The sequence below is a fragment of the Pyrus communis genome, chromosome 10 (assembly GCF_041283825.1).
Source record: "Pyrus communis isolate YQ-2024b chromosome 10, ASM4128382v1, whole genome shotgun sequence".
Classification (NCBI taxonomy): domain Eukaryota; kingdom Viridiplantae; phylum Streptophyta; class Magnoliopsida; order Rosales; family Rosaceae; genus Pyrus; species Pyrus communis.
In genome coordinates, this window is record NC_142574.1 from 24,751,702 (window position 1) to 24,771,279 (window position 19,578).

The 19,578-nt window shown below is 39.1% G+C and overlaps 4 protein-coding genes across 7 annotated transcripts; 2 read left to right on the forward strand and 2 right to left on the reverse strand.

Moving 5' to 3' along the window:
• The first annotated feature begins 132 nt into the window (after positions 1–132).
• Positions 133–759, forward strand: LOC148693767 (uncharacterized). The gene has a single exon (XM_088678106.1). The coding sequence runs from the start codon at positions 133–135 to the stop codon at positions 757–759; it is 627 nt and encodes a 208-aa protein (XP_088534232.1).
• Positions 760–4,662: 3,903 nt separating this feature from the next.
• On the reverse strand, positions 4,663–11,055 carry LOC137727631 (cyclin-T1-3). 4 transcript variants are annotated; one of them, XM_068466454.2, is made up of 7 exons: positions 10,887–11,055; positions 9,293–9,614; positions 7,915–7,996; positions 7,160–7,294; positions 6,507–6,682; positions 6,278–6,429; positions 4,663–6,024 (listed from the first exon to the last, which is right to left on the reverse strand). In XM_068466454.2, the coding sequence occupies exons 2-7, from the start codon at positions 9,517–9,519 to the stop codon at positions 4,991–4,993; spliced, it is 1,806 nt and encodes a 601-aa protein (XP_068322555.2). In that variant the 5' UTR covers positions 9,520–9,614; positions 10,887–11,055; the 3' UTR covers positions 4,663–4,990. The 4 variants fall into 4 exon arrangements, with proteins under 4 accessions (XP_068322555.2, XP_068322556.2, XP_068322557.2 ...); XM_068466455.2 differs by having other exon boundaries at positions 6,329–6,429; positions 10,887–11,053; XM_068466456.2 differs by lacking the exon at positions 7,160–7,294 and having other exon boundaries at positions 10,887–11,053.
• Positions 11,056–13,832: 2,777 nt separating this feature from the next.
• Positions 13,833–16,152, forward strand: LOC137728032 (uncharacterized). Its single transcript, XM_068466907.2, has 3 exons — positions 13,833–14,186; positions 14,610–14,798; positions 15,200–16,152. The coding sequence occupies exons 1-3, from the start codon at positions 14,004–14,006 to the stop codon at positions 15,704–15,706; spliced, it is 879 nt and encodes a 292-aa protein (XP_068323008.2). The 5' UTR covers positions 13,833–14,003; the 3' UTR covers positions 15,707–16,152.
• Positions 16,153–16,207: 55 nt separating this feature from the next.
• LOC137728031 (acetylornithine aminotransferase, mitochondrial) lies at positions 16,208–18,694 on the reverse strand. The gene is made up of 3 exons (XM_068466906.2): positions 18,122–18,694; positions 17,450–17,884; positions 16,208–16,907 (listed from the first exon to the last, which is right to left on the reverse strand). The coding sequence occupies exons 1-3, from the start codon at positions 18,542–18,544 to the stop codon at positions 16,368–16,370; spliced, it is 1,398 nt and encodes a 465-aa protein (XP_068323007.2). The 5' UTR covers positions 18,545–18,694; the 3' UTR covers positions 16,208–16,367.
• Positions 18,695–19,578: the final 884 nt, after the last annotated feature.

Here is a 19,578-nt window from a genome sequence, read left to right on the forward strand (position 1 = left end):
CAGTCAAAGAGAACCATTCAGACTTTGGAGGATATGTTGCGAGCTTCGGTGTTACAGTTTGGTGATGTTTGGCACAAACGGTTGGATTTAATGGAATTTGCTTACAACAACAGCTTTCATTCGAGTATCGGCATGGCACCATTTGAGGCATTGTATGGTAGATCTTGTCGCACACCGTTGTGTTGGTCAGAGGTCGGAAAACGAGTTTTGGTGGGTCCGGAGATTGTTGAGGAGACTACTCAAAATGTTCAGGTAATTAAGTCTAACCTGAAGGCAGCCCAGGATAGGCAGAAGAGTTTAGCAGATCGGCATGCTACTGACAGAGTGTATGAGGTTGGCGATTGGGTATTTTTGAAGCTTTCACCATGGAGAGGCGTTGTACGGTTTGGAAAGAAAGGTAAGTTGAGTCCCAAGTATATCGGACCTTACATGGTCACCGAGCGAGTTGGCGAGGTAGCTTATAGGCTGGAGTTGCCTTCGGAGTTGGCTAGAGTACATAACGTTTTCCACGTGTCCATGCTTCGACATTATGTTGCTGATCCGTCTCATGTGATACCTCCTCAACCCTTGGAAATCAATCTGGATTTGACTTATGATGAGGAACCAGCGACGATCCTAGATTGGAAGGAAAAAGTTCTGAGGAACAAGACAGTGAGTTTAGTAAAAGTTTTGTGGATGAATCATTATGTGGAGGAAGCTACTTGGGAAACTGAAGATCAGATGAGAGATTTGTATCCTCGGTTGTTATTTGATCCCTAGGGGTTTGTTGTATGGTTGTTTTGAATTTCGGGACGAAATTCTTATAAGGTGGGTAGGTTGTGACAGCCCGTTCCGAAAATTTTAAAAACGTACACGTGAAAAGATGATTTTGCCCCTAGCGTGATTTTTAAGTTGTGTGGTTGTTTTGAGCTTGGTGTGGCTGGTTTTGCACCACACATTTTCCCCCACACATTTCCTTCACCCTTTCCCTGTCCCTGCACCTGTCCCGTGCCATTTCGCTTCCCCATTTTCATTCCCATTGTACGGACATACCCCAAAACCCTTGTAATCTTCACATATCGAAGAAATAAAATACATATTCATGTTCGTGAGGTCCGTAGAAGTTCAACCATACCCATTTCAGGTAAGGATACCTTCGTTTTCACGTCGAACTCGGGATACCGGATTTTTGGCACTGTTCATGCACACGTAAATTCTTATGTTTTTTGGAATTTCAAGCTTGTATGAAGCTTGGTGAGGTCCTTAGGAGGCTCGGGGTGGTTCGTTTGAAGGTTTTGGACGTCAGGATTGTGAGTTTCGAGGTTGGCCGGAGTTGGTGGTGTTTTCCCGGTGAGATTCCGTGGATTTTAGCACTTGAAAGTGGTATGATTTTGTTCCTCTCGTTGTAAGCTTTATTTTGGTACCAATTTTGTGAAATTTGGTTGAAAAACGAAGAAGATATCACGATTTGAAGTTTTCCCGATTTTCCGGCGCCGGAGAGGACGACGGAATATTCCATCAGTTTGGACGGAATATTCCTAACTGCTTTAACGGAATCTGTTAAAGTTAACGGAATATTCCTGATGGCGTTAACTGACGCCGTCAGCGTGCCAGGCACGTGCCTGTGCGTGGCCGGCGCGTGGGGGCACGTGCGACGGTGAAAATTTTTTCTAAAAATATGGGGATGTTCCTGAGGTTGAGTAGATCACGTTGGTGTATTCATACACCCCATTTGAGCATTGTACGAGAAGTTATTTCTTAAGGTTGGTTATGTGTTTTAAAATTAACGTTTTTATAGTTGTTTCGCATATAGGTGAGACCTATCCCAAGGACGAGCGTGGTCACTCGAGGCAAGGGGGTTACGACCCTTCCATATACCAGTGAGTGGGCTTTTGGTTTTCCGTATATACTTATATACTTATACTTTTCCCAGAAATTGATTTGAAACGTTTATTCGTTTTTATGCCATGCATTATATTGCCGTTGTTTAGGCATTGTTAGTTGTGTGTGTGTATATATATATATATATATATGTATATATGTATATATATATATATGTATATATGTATGTATGTTTGGTGCTGCGGACGCACAGGTAAGTGCCAGGTGAGTATAATTTATGTGTTACATTCAGTAGTGATTTGATATGCATAGAGAGCTCATAACCTGCACCCCGGTGTTAGTGCTCCCGCCCAGAGTTGGGCACAGTCCTTCACGTGATGTTCACCTCCCGCATCACACTTTCATCTTGGATCCAAGTTAGGTGCACAGTCCTGTCGTACAGACCACTTTAGGTGGTTCCGACTCGTAGGTGACCCGCGATTATTCGCCCAGCCTTCACGTGATCGTAGCACTTGAGCGTACTTATATTACACCCAGGCTTGTCGTACAGACCACATCGCCCAGGGGAGTGATCCTTAAATGTATATTCACATCTCTACCTAACACGAGGCCTTTTGGGAGCTTACTGGCTTCAGGTTCCGTCGGAACTCCGAAGTTAAGCGAGAAGGGGGCTTGAGCAATCTCATGATGGGTGACCCACTGGGAAGTTGCTCGTGAGTTCCCAAAAACAAAACCGTGAGGTAATGGTAAGCCCAAAGCGGACAATATCGTGCTACGGTGGTGGAGCGGGCCTGGAAAGTGATCCGCCCCGGGCCAGGATGTGACAATTATTGTAAGATCCTACATCGCCCAAGGGAATGATTCTTATATGTATATTCTCATCCCTACTTAGCACGAGGCCTTTTGGGAGCTCACTGGCTTCGGGTTCCGTAGGAACTCCGAAGTTAAGCGAGAAAGGGGCTTGAGCAATCCCATGATGGGTGACCCACTGGGAAGTTGCTCGTGAGTTCCCAAAGACAAAACTGTGAGGGAATGGTAAGCCCAAAGCGGACAATATCGTGCTACGGTGGTGGAGTGGGCCCAGGAAGTGATCCGCCCCGGGCCGGGATGTGACAATTTGGTATCAGAGCCTAACCCTGGTCGTGTGTGTGCCGACGAGGACGTCGGGCCCTTGAGGGGGGTGGATTGTAAGATCCCACATCGCCCAGGGGAGTGATTCTTATATGTATATTCTCATCCCTACTTAGCACGAGGCCTTTTGGGAGCTCACTGGCTTCGGGTTCCGTAGGAACTCCGAAGTTAAGCGAGAAGGGGGCTTGAGCAATCCCATGATGGGTGACCCACTGGGAAGTTGCTCGTGAGTTCCCAAAAACAAAACCGTGAGGAAATGGTAAGCCCAAAGCGGACAATATTGTGCTACGGTGGTGAGGCGGGCCCAGAAAATGATCCGCCCCAAGTCAGGATGTGACATGAGACCTACATCAAACAAATCAACAAAATGAAACAAATTAACCTAAATTTGATCAAATTATATCAATTAAAATTTAATTTTTTAAATTAAATATTTTGATTTAATTATGAGCTAAATTAAATAATTAATAGGGTGTGTAGTCAAACTAAGATTTTAAAGAATTTTAAAGGATTTTAAAAGTGATAGATTTGATAGAATTTAAGAGGATTAAAGACTCCTACAAAATTCATTGGATTTTTAAAGAATTTGAATGGATTGTGGTGGATTGTGGTGGAAGGATTTGAAATCCTAGGGGGTGAGGTTGGATTCTTTTTAGTCTTGGTTATATATACTTTTGGCTATCAAATCCCACAAATCCACAACTTATTGAAATCTTTCAAAATCTTAATTTTTTTAATACACTTGGATTTGGATGGATTTTAAAATCCTTTAAAATCTTTTAATTGACTACACCTAAATTTTAAAGGATTCTAAAATCCTTTAATTGACTACACTTAGATTTGAATGAATTCCAAAATCCTTTAAAATCTTTTAATTGACAACACTAGGATTTTAAAGTGTTTTAAAATCCTCTTAAATCCTAATTTGACTACACCCCTTTTATCAAATCAGAAAATCAATACCACAAGTGCTAAAATTCATAATTGTATTATAAAAACCCAACTCATTTTGAAGAAACGGATTTCAATGAAAGGAAACAAGCTCAAGCCTTAGAGAAAATTAAAAACTCTCTGCCCAAAACAAATATTAAACACTTAAAAACACCCTTGTGTTCTTCATTGGGCTTGTGAAAAATCAACAAGCACAATAAATACATGTGTTGATCCATCCACCACCAAAATCGAAAATCACTGACCACGTGACACTACTCGTGGTCCCGATTTGTTCAAGATCAAGCCTCGACAACCCTTGAAGAAATCACAAGCCTGATTCAAGATCAAGTGTTCATCACCTTTGAATCAAATTCTACTTTAGAAAACAGATCAAAAGAATATTATTGTACAAGATAATCGACATTGATTGAAACCCTGAATTAATATAAAAATATAAAAATTTATTTCGTACACGTGTTCTTGTTTCATTCGTTACAAAAAATTGTGTGTTTTTTTCAAGAACTATTGTGATAAAAATCCTTAAAATATTAGACGGCAGATGAATACAAAATGTGCGAATAATAGCTCTGTTTTGTTCTTATATTTTAGGATACATAATTGCTTTGTCATGTTTTGTCACGAAATGTATCTTAATTTCGCAACTCATAAAAGTATCCTCACTTCCAAGGCTGGTAAGTGATGCCTATGTGGTTGCTTCATTGCGTACACGAAATGCATTGAAATTAGAGGAAAGTAAAGAAGGAAGAGAGAGCCAAAGATGGAAGATGCAGAATTTGCTAATTGATGGATTCAACAACGCCAAAAGTTTCTTCCCTACTTCCCATTTTCCACTAATTGATTATCAATTTATCATCACCATCAACGAAGTGTCCAAAACATTGTTGAAATGAGATGAGATGATAAACGTCACATTCATCACAATGTATATGTCCGCAAATGATGACAATGGGGAAGAAATAGATGAAAGATTAGAGCATACCAAGGACGGACACTGAAGAAATCACAATAAGCACTCGGACAAGAAGAGAATTCACAAGTGATTATATCAAGACATCTCCAGCAACTGCAAGCAGTACACACCACCTCAGACAGGATTTTCCTGTACTGGCCTTATGTGATCCATATCGCTGTGTCCAACCAGGCCCGCCATGATGTGATCTTCTGGATGATCAAACTGATTATGGTTCAGGGTTCCAGGTTCATAATCATGCCGCTGCTTCTTCTCTGCATCATCGAGTGGAGGAGGGCTTACTGCTTTTCTCTTGTGGTCACTGAAAATGGGTGATCCTTGGCCACCATCAGCAAGTGCAGACCCCTCACCTTCGGCATTATTTAGATCAGTTCCATCATCACGGACACCCTCATGATGTTTTCCTGGATGCAGGTACTCATTTTCTGGTGTACTTGAGGGCTTCGGCAGGCTTTGAGTCCCGTCTCCCTTTACTTTCTCACTCCCAGAAGCCAGTTCAATACCATCTTCCAGTTCTCTCTCAATAAGATCATCCTCATCCATCAGATCCTTTTTTTGACTCATATCCCCTTGGCTCTTTCGTCGTTTTTCTAGTGCTGCCTTCACCTTGTTTCTGTCAATCTTGTTTATAACATCCTGGGGTGACTGGCCAAGTGAACCTTGCCCATTTTCCAGGCTTTGACCTAATTGTTTGTCCTTCAATTTCTCGGCTTCTATTGTATCAAGTTTCCCATTATCTTCTAGACCTTCTTCACCACATCCCTCTGACTGAAATTCTGATACGTTTTGAGCATCTCCAATCTTCTCCTGATCGGACAACAATGGTGCAGCGTGTTGATTATCTTTGAATTCTACATCAACATTCTGGTCCAGAACGTTTTTTATTTCTGTACTTGTGTAGGCATTATTTTGACATTGGTTAGTTCTAGGAAATACGTCATCATTTCCAAAATCTGGTGTAGCTGATGCAGGTTTCAAGGTTTCAGGCCTTGCACCTCCAGCCTGTAAATGACTGTTGCTTGTAGCATGTTCTTCATTGCTAGCTGTACCTTTGGCTGGAGTCCGATGAGCGCCTCCACTTCCTGCCACTTGATTGGAAGCTGGAACTCGATTTTGTTCATACAGTTCCAACATTTGATTGCTAACTTCTGCACAAATAAATGTTTACCATTAGAGCTGACACCCATAGAATCACAGAATTATCTAACAATCTTCTTAATTTGTTTAAAACTTTTTACTTTTAGTTCATCCTCAAACATACAATCTATATCGAGTAACAAAAATAATTACAGGGATGCAAGTAAAGGAGTAATCTGGAGTGGTGAAGAATTAGTGAGAAGGTAAGGACACTGTTGATTGCTCTGTAGCATCACCTACTGAATTAAAAATGAGGACACCCACCCTCCAATTGGCGTGGGGTGATGTCAAACTCTTGCCACCAGATTGTCTCACCATCTGACGGGAGCTTTACTCTTAAGAACTTGGCAGCAAGAAATATGGCACCAGCTGCAATGTGCTGGGGTTTAAATTGCAAACATAGAGATGTCCGAAGTCTGCATGGCACATTCCAAGTTCAGGAATGAAATGAAGAAAGGCCAAAAACAGCATATATGATCTAGGACAAGCATACCCATCATTAACAAAATTCCATGCAACTTGAGCAAGGGCATTTTGAGCTACTTTGAATCTCTTTATCGCTTCAACGAGGGGTTTATATGGATGGAGTACATTAAGATCAAAGCCAAGCGTCCCAAGAACAACCCTCTCACCAAGTAAAATTAATTCCTTCTGCTGTTCATATACCTCCTGCAGAATTTCAACTTGGATTATGCCATGAGTAAAGCAGAATTAGATAGAGAAGACACTCTAGGATCATGAAATAGAATCATTTTCAGATAAAAAAAGACTATCTAAATAAAATGGACGAAAGAAAATAACAATTAATCAAAGTTCAATCTAGAAGATTTAGCAGCTCATTTTTTTTTTTTTTTAATAAGAAAACAGTACAACATCTTGTTTTGCAAAATCGCAACACAAGATGCAAATGTCCACTCCACCAGTAGGGTGTAAGTTGACATACCATTTTATAACCAAAAAGCAAGCATAAACAGCTGATAGCTTTGTGAGGTAGACCAGAAAAAAGTAATGGTATGCACACCATGACTACCTTAAAAGTTATAATGATCTGAATGAATTCACATCAGATTAGTAGCATCAATAAGAAATATCTTGATAGATGACGTAGAGGTATGTCATGCATAAAGACACTCTAATAAAGACTACCTTTTGCTTGATCCTTTGTACTGCTTTAGGATCTTTCTTGTGCATAATTTCATAAGACACAAGGATAACATCTTTTAGTGGCCGTGGAGTTTCTTCAACCTTCCCAGCAAGAAACATACAAACTGTCGCGATTGTCTGCGGCACATTTTAATTGAGTTTAGTGAACAAAATTTGATCATTTGTCCATGACTCTTCTTTCTCTACAAAGATGAATTGAACCCTACAATCTACCTGCTCTCTATGACACGTGTGCACCTGTACGCTGCAGGTGCACGTATACAAAGGATGAAATTGAACTTTGCAATGATATAAGTCTGGGTATTTCCTTTATATAGAGACAATGCAAAGTTTGAGAAAGAGCGTTGTAACTTGTAATACATTGACTCACGAGATTTCACATTTATGAACTTAAACACTATATCCCCCACCCCAAACCCCACCTAAGTAAAACAATACAATAAATCCTTTAAAGAGGGTGGACAATGTCACTTGCCCCGACCTGGGTACTGGGGATTACGGTACACTTGAGGCTAAATAATGAGAATTTTAAGGACATGACGGCTTATTTGTGACCCCGTTGCCTTGCATGCCATTAGCAATACAAGTACAATAAAAGTTAGACGAACTTTCATGTATGTGATAGTAACTAATGGGTGAGCATTCACACCACGTAGAAAGTCTAAAGCTAAGTCAGACATAGATTAATAGACAATGCAAGCCATAGGCATGGGGGCGTTCAAGTTTCAAATACTCACCCTTCTATCATTCTTTGCGTGTGATTGACGAAGAAAGAATCGATGACAGAAAATTATGGATGTTGCAATCGTCAACTGGGGTCTGCATAACAAAGTATTCAGGATCTTCATCATGCTGAACTAATGAGTCAAAACAAGATAAAAGATATGTAGTATGATATTGACAAGGATAGTTCCAGTGGTTAACATGAGGTTTTCAAACATACAGGGATATTGAGTAAGATTCAACTCAAAGTTAATTCTGTTTTTAAAAATTAAGTGCCATTTACATGGGACTCAGAGCATGTTGGATAAGTTCAGTGCTGATGAATAAACTTTTCAAAACATATATGAATATGTCTGTCTAAACTTACATGCATGAATCATAATAACCTCTTTGGACTTTTAAAAGAATAACACATCTCTTTTTGTCAGATTAATTCAATTGGGTGTGTTTTCAATTAGACTTTAACCCTCATAAGACTTTTTTTTGGTCAAAGTAACCCTCATAAGACTCAAATAATCATAATTCAATTCATACACAAATCGGGATTAAAGAAAGTATTCAAACATACCAAGTTCCTAAAGTAAGAACATTCTCATATAATCCAAGAGTTCATACCCAATCTGAATTGCATTTCAAAAGGGTTATGCTTTTGCATTTTGAAACTACCCCATTATCCATACAGTAAGTTCTGAACAAACATGATTTGGTTTTAACTTTTAATTCATTCTTTCCTTAAACTATTAATGCTTTGACATTTTTATTAGACACATCCACCCTAATGTTATATTAATGTTTCCAATTAAACCCGTTGATGCATTATGTATAATGCACAATCACTTCAAGTAACATTTGAACAAAACATTTACCTACATAAACATTAACAAATACGTGATCCATCAGTTTGTCACAAAGTCTCTTTTATACTGCACATCATTTATTTTTGTTCAATAGAAGGTCTAGTAGGTATTAAGGACTGTTGGATTTTATTTGGATTTAGGGGTTCTAAGTGATTTTGACATCTAAATCCCTGAGACTAAACCCTCAACTCTAAAAGCCTAAACAATATGGTGGGCCAAAGTTATGCCATGTCATTACTTAACAAAGAACTTGACGGAAACCCTAACGGAAGTATTAAAGTCTCAGAAAAATCAAAGTTTAGGTATGAAACTAAGACAAAAAAAACTAAGGGTAGCAAAGTGTGAATTTCACGATAGTTGAGGGTAGTAAAGTGAGAGTTACCCTAAAAGGAAAATAAATGGAGTGACATAGACTTAATTCAAGCTTAAGATTAAGGACATACTACCAAAGATGGAATCACATCTGACAGAAATATTAATTGGTTGGAGACAAAGAAAAAGTGAACGAAATAAGAGATAAGGCTAAAAAACTCACACTTTAAGTCTAATACCCAAATCTTGTAGAAAAGAACAGTATGACTTGCGTAAATATGTCTCTTTCTTCAAGTCAATGCCATCTCGTCTAGATGGAGAATTTTCTTCAATTTCCTTTCTAAAGAAGTACCAATAGGATCCTTCCTCTATCCTGTCCTGAATGTCTTTATGGGTACTTCCATCATTCATGCTATGAGGAGTGGATTCAGCAGGGGAAGAAGTAGCCATATGTATCTCAGATCCCCAAATTAAAATAAAATTGATATAAACAACTTCTGTTGTTGAAAACTGTAAAGACTATATCACCAAAGTTCACCAGATTCCTGTTCATGGATTACCAAAATGGGTCAGAAAGACTATTATAGAACAGGATAAAACAAAATAAAAAAGTAGTAGTAATCACAAAGTTTACAAATGAAAAAGATAAAATAAAATAGGCTATACGCTTAGATAAGAAAATCAGACACATTTTTTACCCTCATATTCTACTTTGTTCGCAGCATCTTCTACGAAATCAAGCTTTCTAGCTCTTTTCCTACATTTTAAAGTTTTTCTTCCGTTTCAGTAAATTTGCACATACGCCTGAAGTTTCTATTTGTCTAATATGATTCAAATTGGTCCAATTTGGTGTTTTCCACTTAAGTTTATTCAAATGTAAATGATTCAGTTCGTAAAAACCACAATGAAGTAAAAAAAAACAAGGTCCAAATCTACATATTGGACAGAAAATCTTGATCCCTCATTGACTTATTTGATGGTGCCTACATCGGCAAATAATTCAAAAGCTAATAATCTCTAGGGTTCTTCCAATCCTTCTCAAGTCCTTCAACAGCATTCTATCTATTACACTAGTGGAATACAATGCTGTGCACAACATGAACTATCTTTATCAAAAGCCACTATTTTCTTAATTTACCGCATGAGACAAGGAGAACTACTTTCATTCATCATTGAACCATATAAACACCACCACATTTCTATCTCGGAAAGAGTACCAAGCCTCAATTTCAGAAGTTCGAAATAAAAGAATAGCAAAAATGTGCATGCATGAATTCAAAAGATTTAGAAAATTTCTTAACAACTTCGCTACCTCAACCATTGCCAAACTCCATTTGTAAACAAGTGAAGTAAATGGTCTCATTGTTACTCCTTTGGTTACCGCGAAAGCTAAAAACTCAAAAAATCAATTAAAACGTATCTTATGAATATAATCATAATTGTAATTATCAAACTTTACAAATATAAATACAATACCGTACAACGAAAACTAGACAGAACACACACATACACATATATTCTTCCCCATTTAATCCATAATCCACCCGCGATTCTTTTCTGCAGCCTATTTTTCCAAATTCAATTAAGATAAACAGAAGATTATCCTAAAACCCCAAACTTCCACAAGATTATAAAAATAACTACAGAAACAGATTATTCAAACCAAACAAACAAAACCCAATTTTTTGTTTGTACTTCTACGATCTCAAATGAGCTAATTTACGTAAAAAAAATCTCAAAAAAACTCGAGACGAGAATGAAAACTTGAACGGAGAAGCTAAAAGCCCGAAACCGAAGTTAAGAGAAGTTAACGTTACCTTTGATTTGGCGAAGACGGCAGCACTAGGGCAAAATCCCACCCAATCTTCCCAATTTGGATTTTAGGGTTTATGCTGTGCAGACATTGGAGAGAGAGACAGAGCGCGAGAGAAAATAATCGCTGTGTTTTAAGACTTCTTTTCCTCTTCTTTTTTTTTTCAATAATTCTTTTGCGATTTTTCTGATTGGCGTTTTATGGTTGCCACGTTGGCACGCACAGATGTGTGAGATCTCTCATCCGAATAGGTTCTCCTTGTTTGGATTAAGTAACACGTGTTCTATTTTTGTCATTTTTATTGTTCTTTAATTTGGTTTCTAAATATCTCATTCCAACAAAAAAAAATATATCTAAAAAAGTATAAGGTTTTTAGTTGTTCAAATTTTATTTTCCTTCTGAACTCAAAAAATAAATAAACTAAAATTATTTTCCTTTTCTTTAATTTGTTATAGGAGTCTCTTCTCTTAAAATCATTTTAAGAAAATTTTGATCGCTTGTTGTTCGGTCTTAACATACATAGTATTACTATTCTAAAAAATTTCACTTAGGTACTAGACGGCTGACTACTCCTCCTCGATTTATCTTTATACGTTTGAGAATTAAGAAATGACGTCTAAACCTACTTAGACGTTTGCCTACCCCGCCTATGTCTCGGCTTTCACTTAAACAAAAAATCAATAACTTTTTATTTTGCATTTTATGTTTTTCAATAAAATGTAAGATACTTGTTGAATATTTGGATGAACACTCATTATATGTTTGTTCCACATGTTTTCAATATGTTATAATACTTTATAATATATATATATGTCATTTTATTTTACATTATGTATCCCAATACAATTCTGTATTTTTTCAACTATAAATAGACATTTACTTATACGATATATAATAAATTTATTTAAATCCGCATAATCCCTTACCTAGGTCCAACCTAACGCCCAATCAACACTTAGCATCTTTTAGAACTTTGCACATCATTAATAATGTAGTAGACATGGGGCGAAAGAGGAGGAATACCATGATGATGATGATCAACAATCTCAACCTCGGTAAAGATTCCATGTCACAACTGTTGGTGTTCGACCAGCGAAGTAACGAGGAGGGCAAGGAGCAAATATGCACATTACTCAACTTCACTGTTTCTGTCACGTCGCCCTGCAACTTCCTTTGTTTTCCAGTGGTGCTACCATCACCTGTTTTCTGTCAAACAATGTTTGAGACATCCTGCGGTGACTGGCCAAGTGCAACTTGTCCATTTTCTAAACTACTAAACGCCTTTTATTTTTATTGTTTTTTTATAGTGAAAATGATGACCTCAAAAGAGCTCATTGATGTTTATCAAAAAAAAAAAAAAAAAAAGTAATTGATTTTTTTAATTAACTGAATAAAATTCTTTTATCCTTTTTTTTTTGTCAAAAATTAAATTTGTTTATGAATTAAGCTAAACCTCATAATAAACTAGCAATAATATGGTTCAATTGGAGATAATCGAACTTAATACCTCTCAGTTAATAATAATAAAAAAATATTACTGGACCGTAATACTACGTGCTTATTCTCTCGACTTTGAATTCCTCAATCCTCACACAAAGTAGGGTTGGGCACGGGCCGGGCCAGGCCCAATTTTGAAGGGACCGGACCAGACCCGGGTTAAAAAGAAATGGACCAAGTCGGGGCAGGTACAACAAATTTTAATACAGGAACTGGACCTAACTCGGCCAATTTGAAACGGGCCGATCCACAGGTTCTTTTTTTTTATTTTTTTATTTTTCTCTTCTTCTTTAGCTCTCTCGAATCTCGATTGTTCCAGGAGATGTCGGACCACCACCTTCTGATGTCATCTCGCTGGAGATAGGAGAGAGTAAAGATGATGGAGGCCGAAAGAGACGTCTCGTTTCCTATCGTCTTCTCATACAGCTAGACCGATACCGATATCGGCAACCTTGTCATTTACCCAAAGCTTGATTTCCCGCAGTTCCTGTCGGTTCTGAGCCACAAGATCAGAATCTTGTCGAGGCAATTCACTGTTTTCCTATCCTCAACGGAGACTCGCCAGCGAATCCTCGTCACTGGAAAGGTCAACTTCAACACGATTTCCAGTGAGAATAATTGTTGCTTCCTAGTGGAGCTCAAGCGGTCAAGGCAACGAAAGAATCACAATTACCAAGTCCACCACCACCAAGACTTCCAACAAGACGATTGCTAATTTCTGAGATCTGTACTCATTTGAGTTGGATTGGGTGCGTATGGAAAGAAGAAAACAGTCGTATTTGGATGGATTGGGTGCGTATGGAAAGAAGAAAACAGTCGTATTTGGATACTTTTTGTTTGAAGATTTGGCTTTGAGATGGATCATCATGGTGGTTGGAGTTGAGAGGGGCTGAGGAGGGAGCTCAGCTATCGAGAATTCGGTCAATCTGGGTGAGTGAGAGTCGATCAGTCTGGGAGAGAGAGATCAAAAGGGAGGAAAGTCTCCGAGTTTAAGAATTGACGAAGATGATATAGGGGAGAGAGATCAAGAGGATGAGAGCCTCCGAGTTTAAGAATCGGCGAAGACAATCAAGATTCAACGAAGACGATTGAGAATTGAGGACTGAGGATAACCAGAGAAATCAAGAGAGGAATTGCAGAGACGCGTTTGTGTGTGAGAGAGAGAATGAATGAATGAATGCATGTGCATATAGTCTAGGCTGGGGACCGTGTATACTCAGAAATTAGACCTGTCCCATCCCGCCATATACTTAAACCCACCCCGTCTCGAACCGCCCGGACCGCGGGTCTAGGCCCTGTTGCCCGCCCCTAATACAAAGTACACAACTCACACTCGTTTGTTGACTTCACATGTGGGCAGTCACGTGAGAACACCCAATCGGTCTTTTTATTTTTTCTTTTTCCAAATAAAAGAGTAAATTTAAATAAAAAGAAAATCAAAATCAAAATCGCTGTATCAAGACTCTCCCAGCTTTGTAAATCACAATTCAAAAACACCCCAAACACACTCTCTCTCTCTCTCTCTCCCTCTCTCCCTGATTCACTTGTTGGTGGCAGTAATCGCAAGCTAACAGTGAACAACTGTGAAATTTCCGGCGGCTGAGATTGACGGACGGAGGAGGATATGATGGCGTCGGCGCCGGTGAACAAGATTGAGCGGGCCCACCAGATGTACCGGGAAGGTAGCTACTCGGAGGCGCTAGGGTTTTACACCGAAGCCCTATCCATGGCCAAGACCAAACCCCAGAAGATCGCCCTCCACAGCAACCGAGCTGCTTGCTTCTTGAAGCTCCACGATTTCAAAAAGGTTCGCGCTTTTTTTTTCCCACTCTGTCGCTTTATCTATTCGTTTTTGCTGTACGAAATTGTTCAACTTTTTCAACATTCGATCTCGATGAGTTGATTAGAACTAGCGATTCGTGTTTTCGAACGAAAGTTTCAATGGCAGTGTGGTTATCGCGAGTTCAAGACACGATTTTTCTGCTGAAAATTGCGTCGTTTTCACAATTTGATCCCAATGAGTTGATTAGAGCAAGTAATTTGTGTTTTCTAATGATGAATCCAGTGACAGTGAGGGTATCGTGAGTTCAAGACATGATTTTGCGACTGGAAATCGTGCTCTGGATCTCGATTTTGATTTGCTAAATAAAAATGTGGAATTTGATGGTTGGAATTTTGTTCTTTTTTTAATGGTTGATCTGTTGGTTGACTTCATAAGACTATATTTTAGGCAGCAGATGAATGTACCTCAGTGCTTGAGCTTGATTACAATCACACTGGAGCATTGATGTTGCGGGCGCAGACCTTGGTTACCCTCAAGGAATATCACTCGGCACTCTTTGATGTTCATCGTCTCATCGAGTTAAATCCATCATCAGAAGTTTATCAAAACCTTCAAGCCCGATTGAAGACACAAGTGGTATAATTCTCTCGTTCTTTCTGCTTTTTTTTTTTCTACATTGTTTTACAAATGATTGACCTTTATTGTCTGGTACAAATCAATAATAGAAGCTTAAGGGCAGTTTGAGGTTTGGTTGCCAGTTAGTATGGATGGTTTGGTTGTCACCTAAAACCCGAAAGAAATCCCCTACCCTTCGAACAACCTCTAGGTTTTTGTTCAGTGTCATTTGGGACATTTTGTAGACTTATAACCATCTTATTCATCATTGTATTTACAATCATGAACACCGCTGTTGCAAAAATTTACAATTATGAACATCATCATCGTCAGCAGCAATGCAGCCGGTGCTGAAATCATAAATTTGCAATTGTCAATTTCCTGGCTGTGAGTAAAGAGTTTATTTTTCTACTTGAGGAAAGTCACTCGCTCCAATACCTGAATCCGAAGCAGAGCTAGAAGAAGAGGAAGAAGACGAGGAGGATGAAGCAGAGCCAAATAGATATGAGGAGGAAGAGGAGCAATGCGAAGAAAATGAAGATGCAGTATTTTCAGGTGCAGGAAAGGAACAGATTCCTGAGGTTAATGAGACAACTACTGTTGCCGATGTTATTCCCCCTAAGACACCGGTAAACAGGGAAGTTCCTCCACAAGGAAGGGATCCAAAAGGTAACTACATAAAGACCATTTCCCCAGCTGAAGTTGTTGCCGCTTGTGCAGTCAAGGTATCGTCTGAAAAAGAAAAAGAAAAAGAAAATGGATGGCAAGCAATTCCAAAACCAAAGGGACACTCTTCTCTGGACTATGCACGGTGGGATAGAGTGGAAGATGACTCTAGTGAAGAGGATGATGATGACGATGATGATGAAGACTCTCAACCTCAGTATAGATTCCGTGTTAGAACTGTTGGTATCCGACCAGTGAAGTGAAGCATCATATTTTTTTGGGACAACGAACCACAAAGTCAAAAAATCATAGTGAAGTAAGCAGCATGCGAAAGTTGTGGTAGTTACAACTGGAGAAACTTTGAAAGCTATGAGAATCTGGCTTTGACGTGTGGGCGAGCTCTGGCAATGCATCATTTGAAGAAACAGGATTCTGCAATTTACAAACAATTCATGCTGTGGCACAAAAAATAAGCGGAAGCTCGGTCTACAACAGTTGAATTCCAACTTGTCCAGGCTAGACTAGTCCTTACAGGGTCAGGTAAAATTGTTGGTTGTGATGTAATTACATGCTTTTGTAAATTTTTACCGCAATGCTTGTAAGAAAATAATGAAAAGTATAGGTTTCCAGGGTTGCTTCCATCCTCAATCAACTTGGAAACCCGAAAGATGACATAAACTTTCAATATTCAATATATTCTTTTACTGCATTCTGGTTTCTTATGTAGTGTGAGTTGTAGATTAGTAATCGAACGCAGTACCTAATAACAAGCAAACTCAACCCAAATCTATTATTTCTTAGTAAAACGTTATCAGGCAAGCCCTAAAGAAGGGGGAAAAAAAAATACTTAACGAGCTATGAAATTACAACAATATAAATACAGTTAACTTAAGAAATCTACTACAAAATGCAACTTTCATCCTCCTAATTTGAATTAGTTTCATCAAGTACCGGCAAAGCTTGGGACAGAATGTCAGCTGCAACATCAAGCTCCTGCTCAGTTATGATCAATGGAGGCACCAGCCTCACAACATTACCTTTTCCAGCAGTCAATATTAACAGGCCAGAGTTTCGACATGCATCCACAACGGGTGAGGCAGAGACGTCCAATTCAATTCCGATAATAAGCCCTAGACCACGTATTTCCCGAACATGTGGGTTCCCTCCCAGCTTCTGCTTTAAGATGTTTTTGAAGTAGATACCCTTTTTAGAGACGCTATTCAAAAATTTGGGATTGGATATTTTGTCGAGAACAGCTAAGGCTGCGCTACAGATAAGAGGTGCACCAGCAAAAGTACTTCCGTGGTCACCAAAAGCTATGGCTGAAGCCACTCTTTCGGTCATCAATGCAGCTCCAATGGGCAGGCCTCCAGCAAGTGGCTTAGCAAGTGTCATTATATCTGGGAATACACCATAAGCCTCATGAGCCCAGAGATACCCAGTTCGACCTAAACCACATTGAACCTACAGAAAATAAAGCATTACTCTTAAACCTCATCGATGAAAGCATTAACTTGAATCCTTTAACTTATCCCTCTGAAAGAACTTTAAAAATACAATGAGTAAAAGAAACAACAAGAACAACAATGAAGGAATGTGAGCATAATAATGAAGTTTGGCTTTTGAGAATTCGAACTGCAGCCTATTTAACATTCCACACTCCCAGATTGACGAAATCATAACATAAAGAAGCAATGAGAGTAATACTGCCGATATAAGAATTGGGAATGTAGGAAGAATCTACTACAAGAAAATCAGATGCATTATGCAAGGATTCATATTTCATGTTGGGAAAGGGAATGGCTCGAGGCCATAACGACCATTATCCAAGGGACCAATGAAATCACGAATCATCCAGGGAAATTGCCATCCGAACCAAACAAATTCAAAACATTTTGGAGAAAACATAAAAGTATAGCGCATGCTAACAAGAGAATCCAGCACAAAATACACCATCTAGTTTGTTTAAATTGAGCACAAACTGAAGATAAAAAGTAGCTGATTACCTCGTCGAACACCAGAAGAGCACCAGCATCATCACATGCAGTACGCAGAAACTGCAGAAACTCCTTTGAAGCACTGTAAATTCCGCCTTCACCCTGAATAGGTTCAACGAACACAGCGGCAGTCTTTCCGGGCTGAATCAGTTCTTTGGTAGCTTGTATATTTCCATACTCCACAAACGTGACTCCAGGCATAACAGGTTCAAAAGGAGACCGGTAATGCTCTTTGCTAGTCAAGGCAAGAGCACCCATGGTCCTCCCATGGAAGCTGTTTGTGAAAGATATGAAGCCCGTGGCAGGCACTTTCGCATCAGGGTGATTATGTCTCTGAAACTTCCTTGCAAACTTAATGGCTGCTTCGTTTGCTTCGGTTCCAGAATTAGTGAAAAACACACGGTCTGCAAAACTAGAACCCACCAGACGCTTTGCTAGCTCCACCTACATTACACCAAGCAATGCCCATAAGTCCATTAACCAGACAAACGACGCCGGTTAGACGCAAAAGCAACCTTTCACATTTTCCCCTACACTTTCTGCGCAACCAAGCAATACCCAGACGCCCAAAACCAGAATAACGACGCTGTTTATGCGCAAAATGCAATCTTTTACAATTTTTCCACACTTTCTCGGGAACCAAACAAGCATACGAACCCAAATTTAAGATAAAGGGCAAACCTGTGGGATTGAATAGTAGAGATTACTGACGTGAGTAAGCGTTCCGGCCTGATCAACCACCGCCTTCAGCCAGTCCTCGTCGCCATGGCCGAGCGCGTTCACCGCAATCCCCGAGCTCAGGTCCAAATACTCGCGCCCCTCGGTATCGTACAATTTACAACCATTGCCACTGGTGAGCACCACTGGAGTCCTCGCGTAGGTCTGTAGCAGGACCTTCGCCTCTGTCTCCATTACCTCCTTGCTCTTCAAAATCCCTAATTTGGAGGCCGCATCCGGTGCTTCCACGTCCACGCTCAGGCAAGCCGCGGACGGCCTCCGGCCCTTGAATAATCGGACTTCTCTGCCTAAATTGGGGATGCATCGACGGCGGAGATTGAGAGGCGGCTGGGAAATGGTGTTTGGGGAAACGTGAAGGGATGACATTCTGGTGAGAAAGGAGAAGGTGCGAAATCGGGGCTTGGCGGCGGAGGCTGCTTGGCGGGTGAGAATGAATGTGTCAGAACCCCAAAAGAAAATGCAAGAAATCTGAAAACGTCATTAAGAGCACTTCTAGTATTGGACTACCTAAATCCCTACTGCTTTTAATAAATAGTACTCATTCCTAAACTGAATTATGACATTACTTAATAAAATATTAGTATTTTTTATTTTATAAAATAATAAAATTTTAGTAATTTTTATTTTATAAAATAATAAAAAAATAATTTTATTTGTAATTTCGGATATGATTTTTAATCAATCTCATTGCACCACGTGTCATTAAGTAAGAAATTACAACTCAAAGTATTTGAGAAAATATAAAATTGTGGTGTAAGATGGAAGATAATGATAAGATATTTATAGAAAAATTAAATCAACTTTTTTTTTAATTTAAAAAAAAATTCGGATTTTTTATTAATTTTTTAACATGACTGACGTCCCTTAGGCGCTCGGGCCTTTGATTCGTGCCTCCCCTCTCACACGAGCCCCCCTCAGCCCAATCGCCCGCATGGGTTGGAGCAAAGAAGGGAGGCAATTGGATTGAAAGGGTCCTTGGTCCACCGGGCTATCTCTTTCGCTGGACTTGCTCTAAGGCAAGATTTAAAACACGCTAGGTGCTAGCGCAGGTTAGAGCCTAGCGCCTAGACGTCAGTCTAGGCGGACCACACAAATTTAAGTAAATTTATTATATATAATACATGTCTGTTTATATTTAAAAATATATATATAATTTTATCATAAATTATAAAATAAAATGACATATATGTTATGAAGTATTAGAATATAATGAAAACATGAAAACAAACATATAATGTGTGTTCATTTAAGTGTTTAACAAGTATCTTATAATTTATTAAAAAAATAAAATGCAAAATGAAAATTATCTATTTTCTGTTTAAGTGAGTCACAACCTAGGTGGGTGCCTAAGCGGTCTAGGCCGGCCAGCAGGTTTAGGCTACCTTTTTTAATTTTCAAAC

Bases quoted from the DNA above. Each gene is read 5' to 3' on its own strand.
- LOC137728031 (XM_068466906.2), bottom strand. From the start codon at position 18,544: ATGTCATCCCTTCACGTTTCCCCAAACACCATTTCCCAGCCGCCTCTC. The intron at 17,885-18,121 runs GTTTGCCCTTTA...GGTGTAATGTAG, and splicing joins TCTACTATTCAATCCCACAG to GTGGAGCTAGCAAAGCGTCT. The intron at 16,908-17,449 runs GTAATCAGCTAC...TATTTTCTGTAG, and splicing joins CTCTTCTGGTGTTCGACGAG to GTTCAATGTGGTTTAGGTCG.
- LOC137728032 (XM_068466907.2), top strand. From the start codon at position 14,004: ATGATGGCGTCGGCGCCGGTGAACAAGATTGAGCGGGCCCACCAGATG. The intron at 14,187-14,609 runs GTTCGCGCTTTT...ACTATATTTTAG, and splicing joins AGCTCCACGATTTCAAAAAG to GCAGCAGATGAATGTACCTC. The intron at 14,799-15,199 runs GTATAATTCTCT...ACTTGAGGAAAG, and splicing joins CCCGATTGAAGACACAAGTG to TCACTCGCTCCAATACCTGA.
- LOC137727631 (XM_068466454.2), bottom strand. From the start codon at position 9,519: ATGGCTACTTCTTCCCCTGCTGAATCCACTCCTCATAGCATGAATGAT. The intron at 7,997-9,292 runs GTGAGTTTTTTA...TTTGTTATGCAG, and splicing joins TTGGGTATTAGACTTAAAGT to ACCCCAGTTGACGATTGCAA. The intron at 6,430-6,506 runs GTATGCTTGTCC...TGTGCCATGCAG, and splicing joins TGGAATTTTGTTAATGATGG to ACTTCGGACATCTCTATGTT.
- LOC148693767 (XM_088678106.1), top strand. From the start codon at position 133: ATGGCACCATTTGAGGCATTGTATGGTAGATCTTGTCGCACACCGTTG.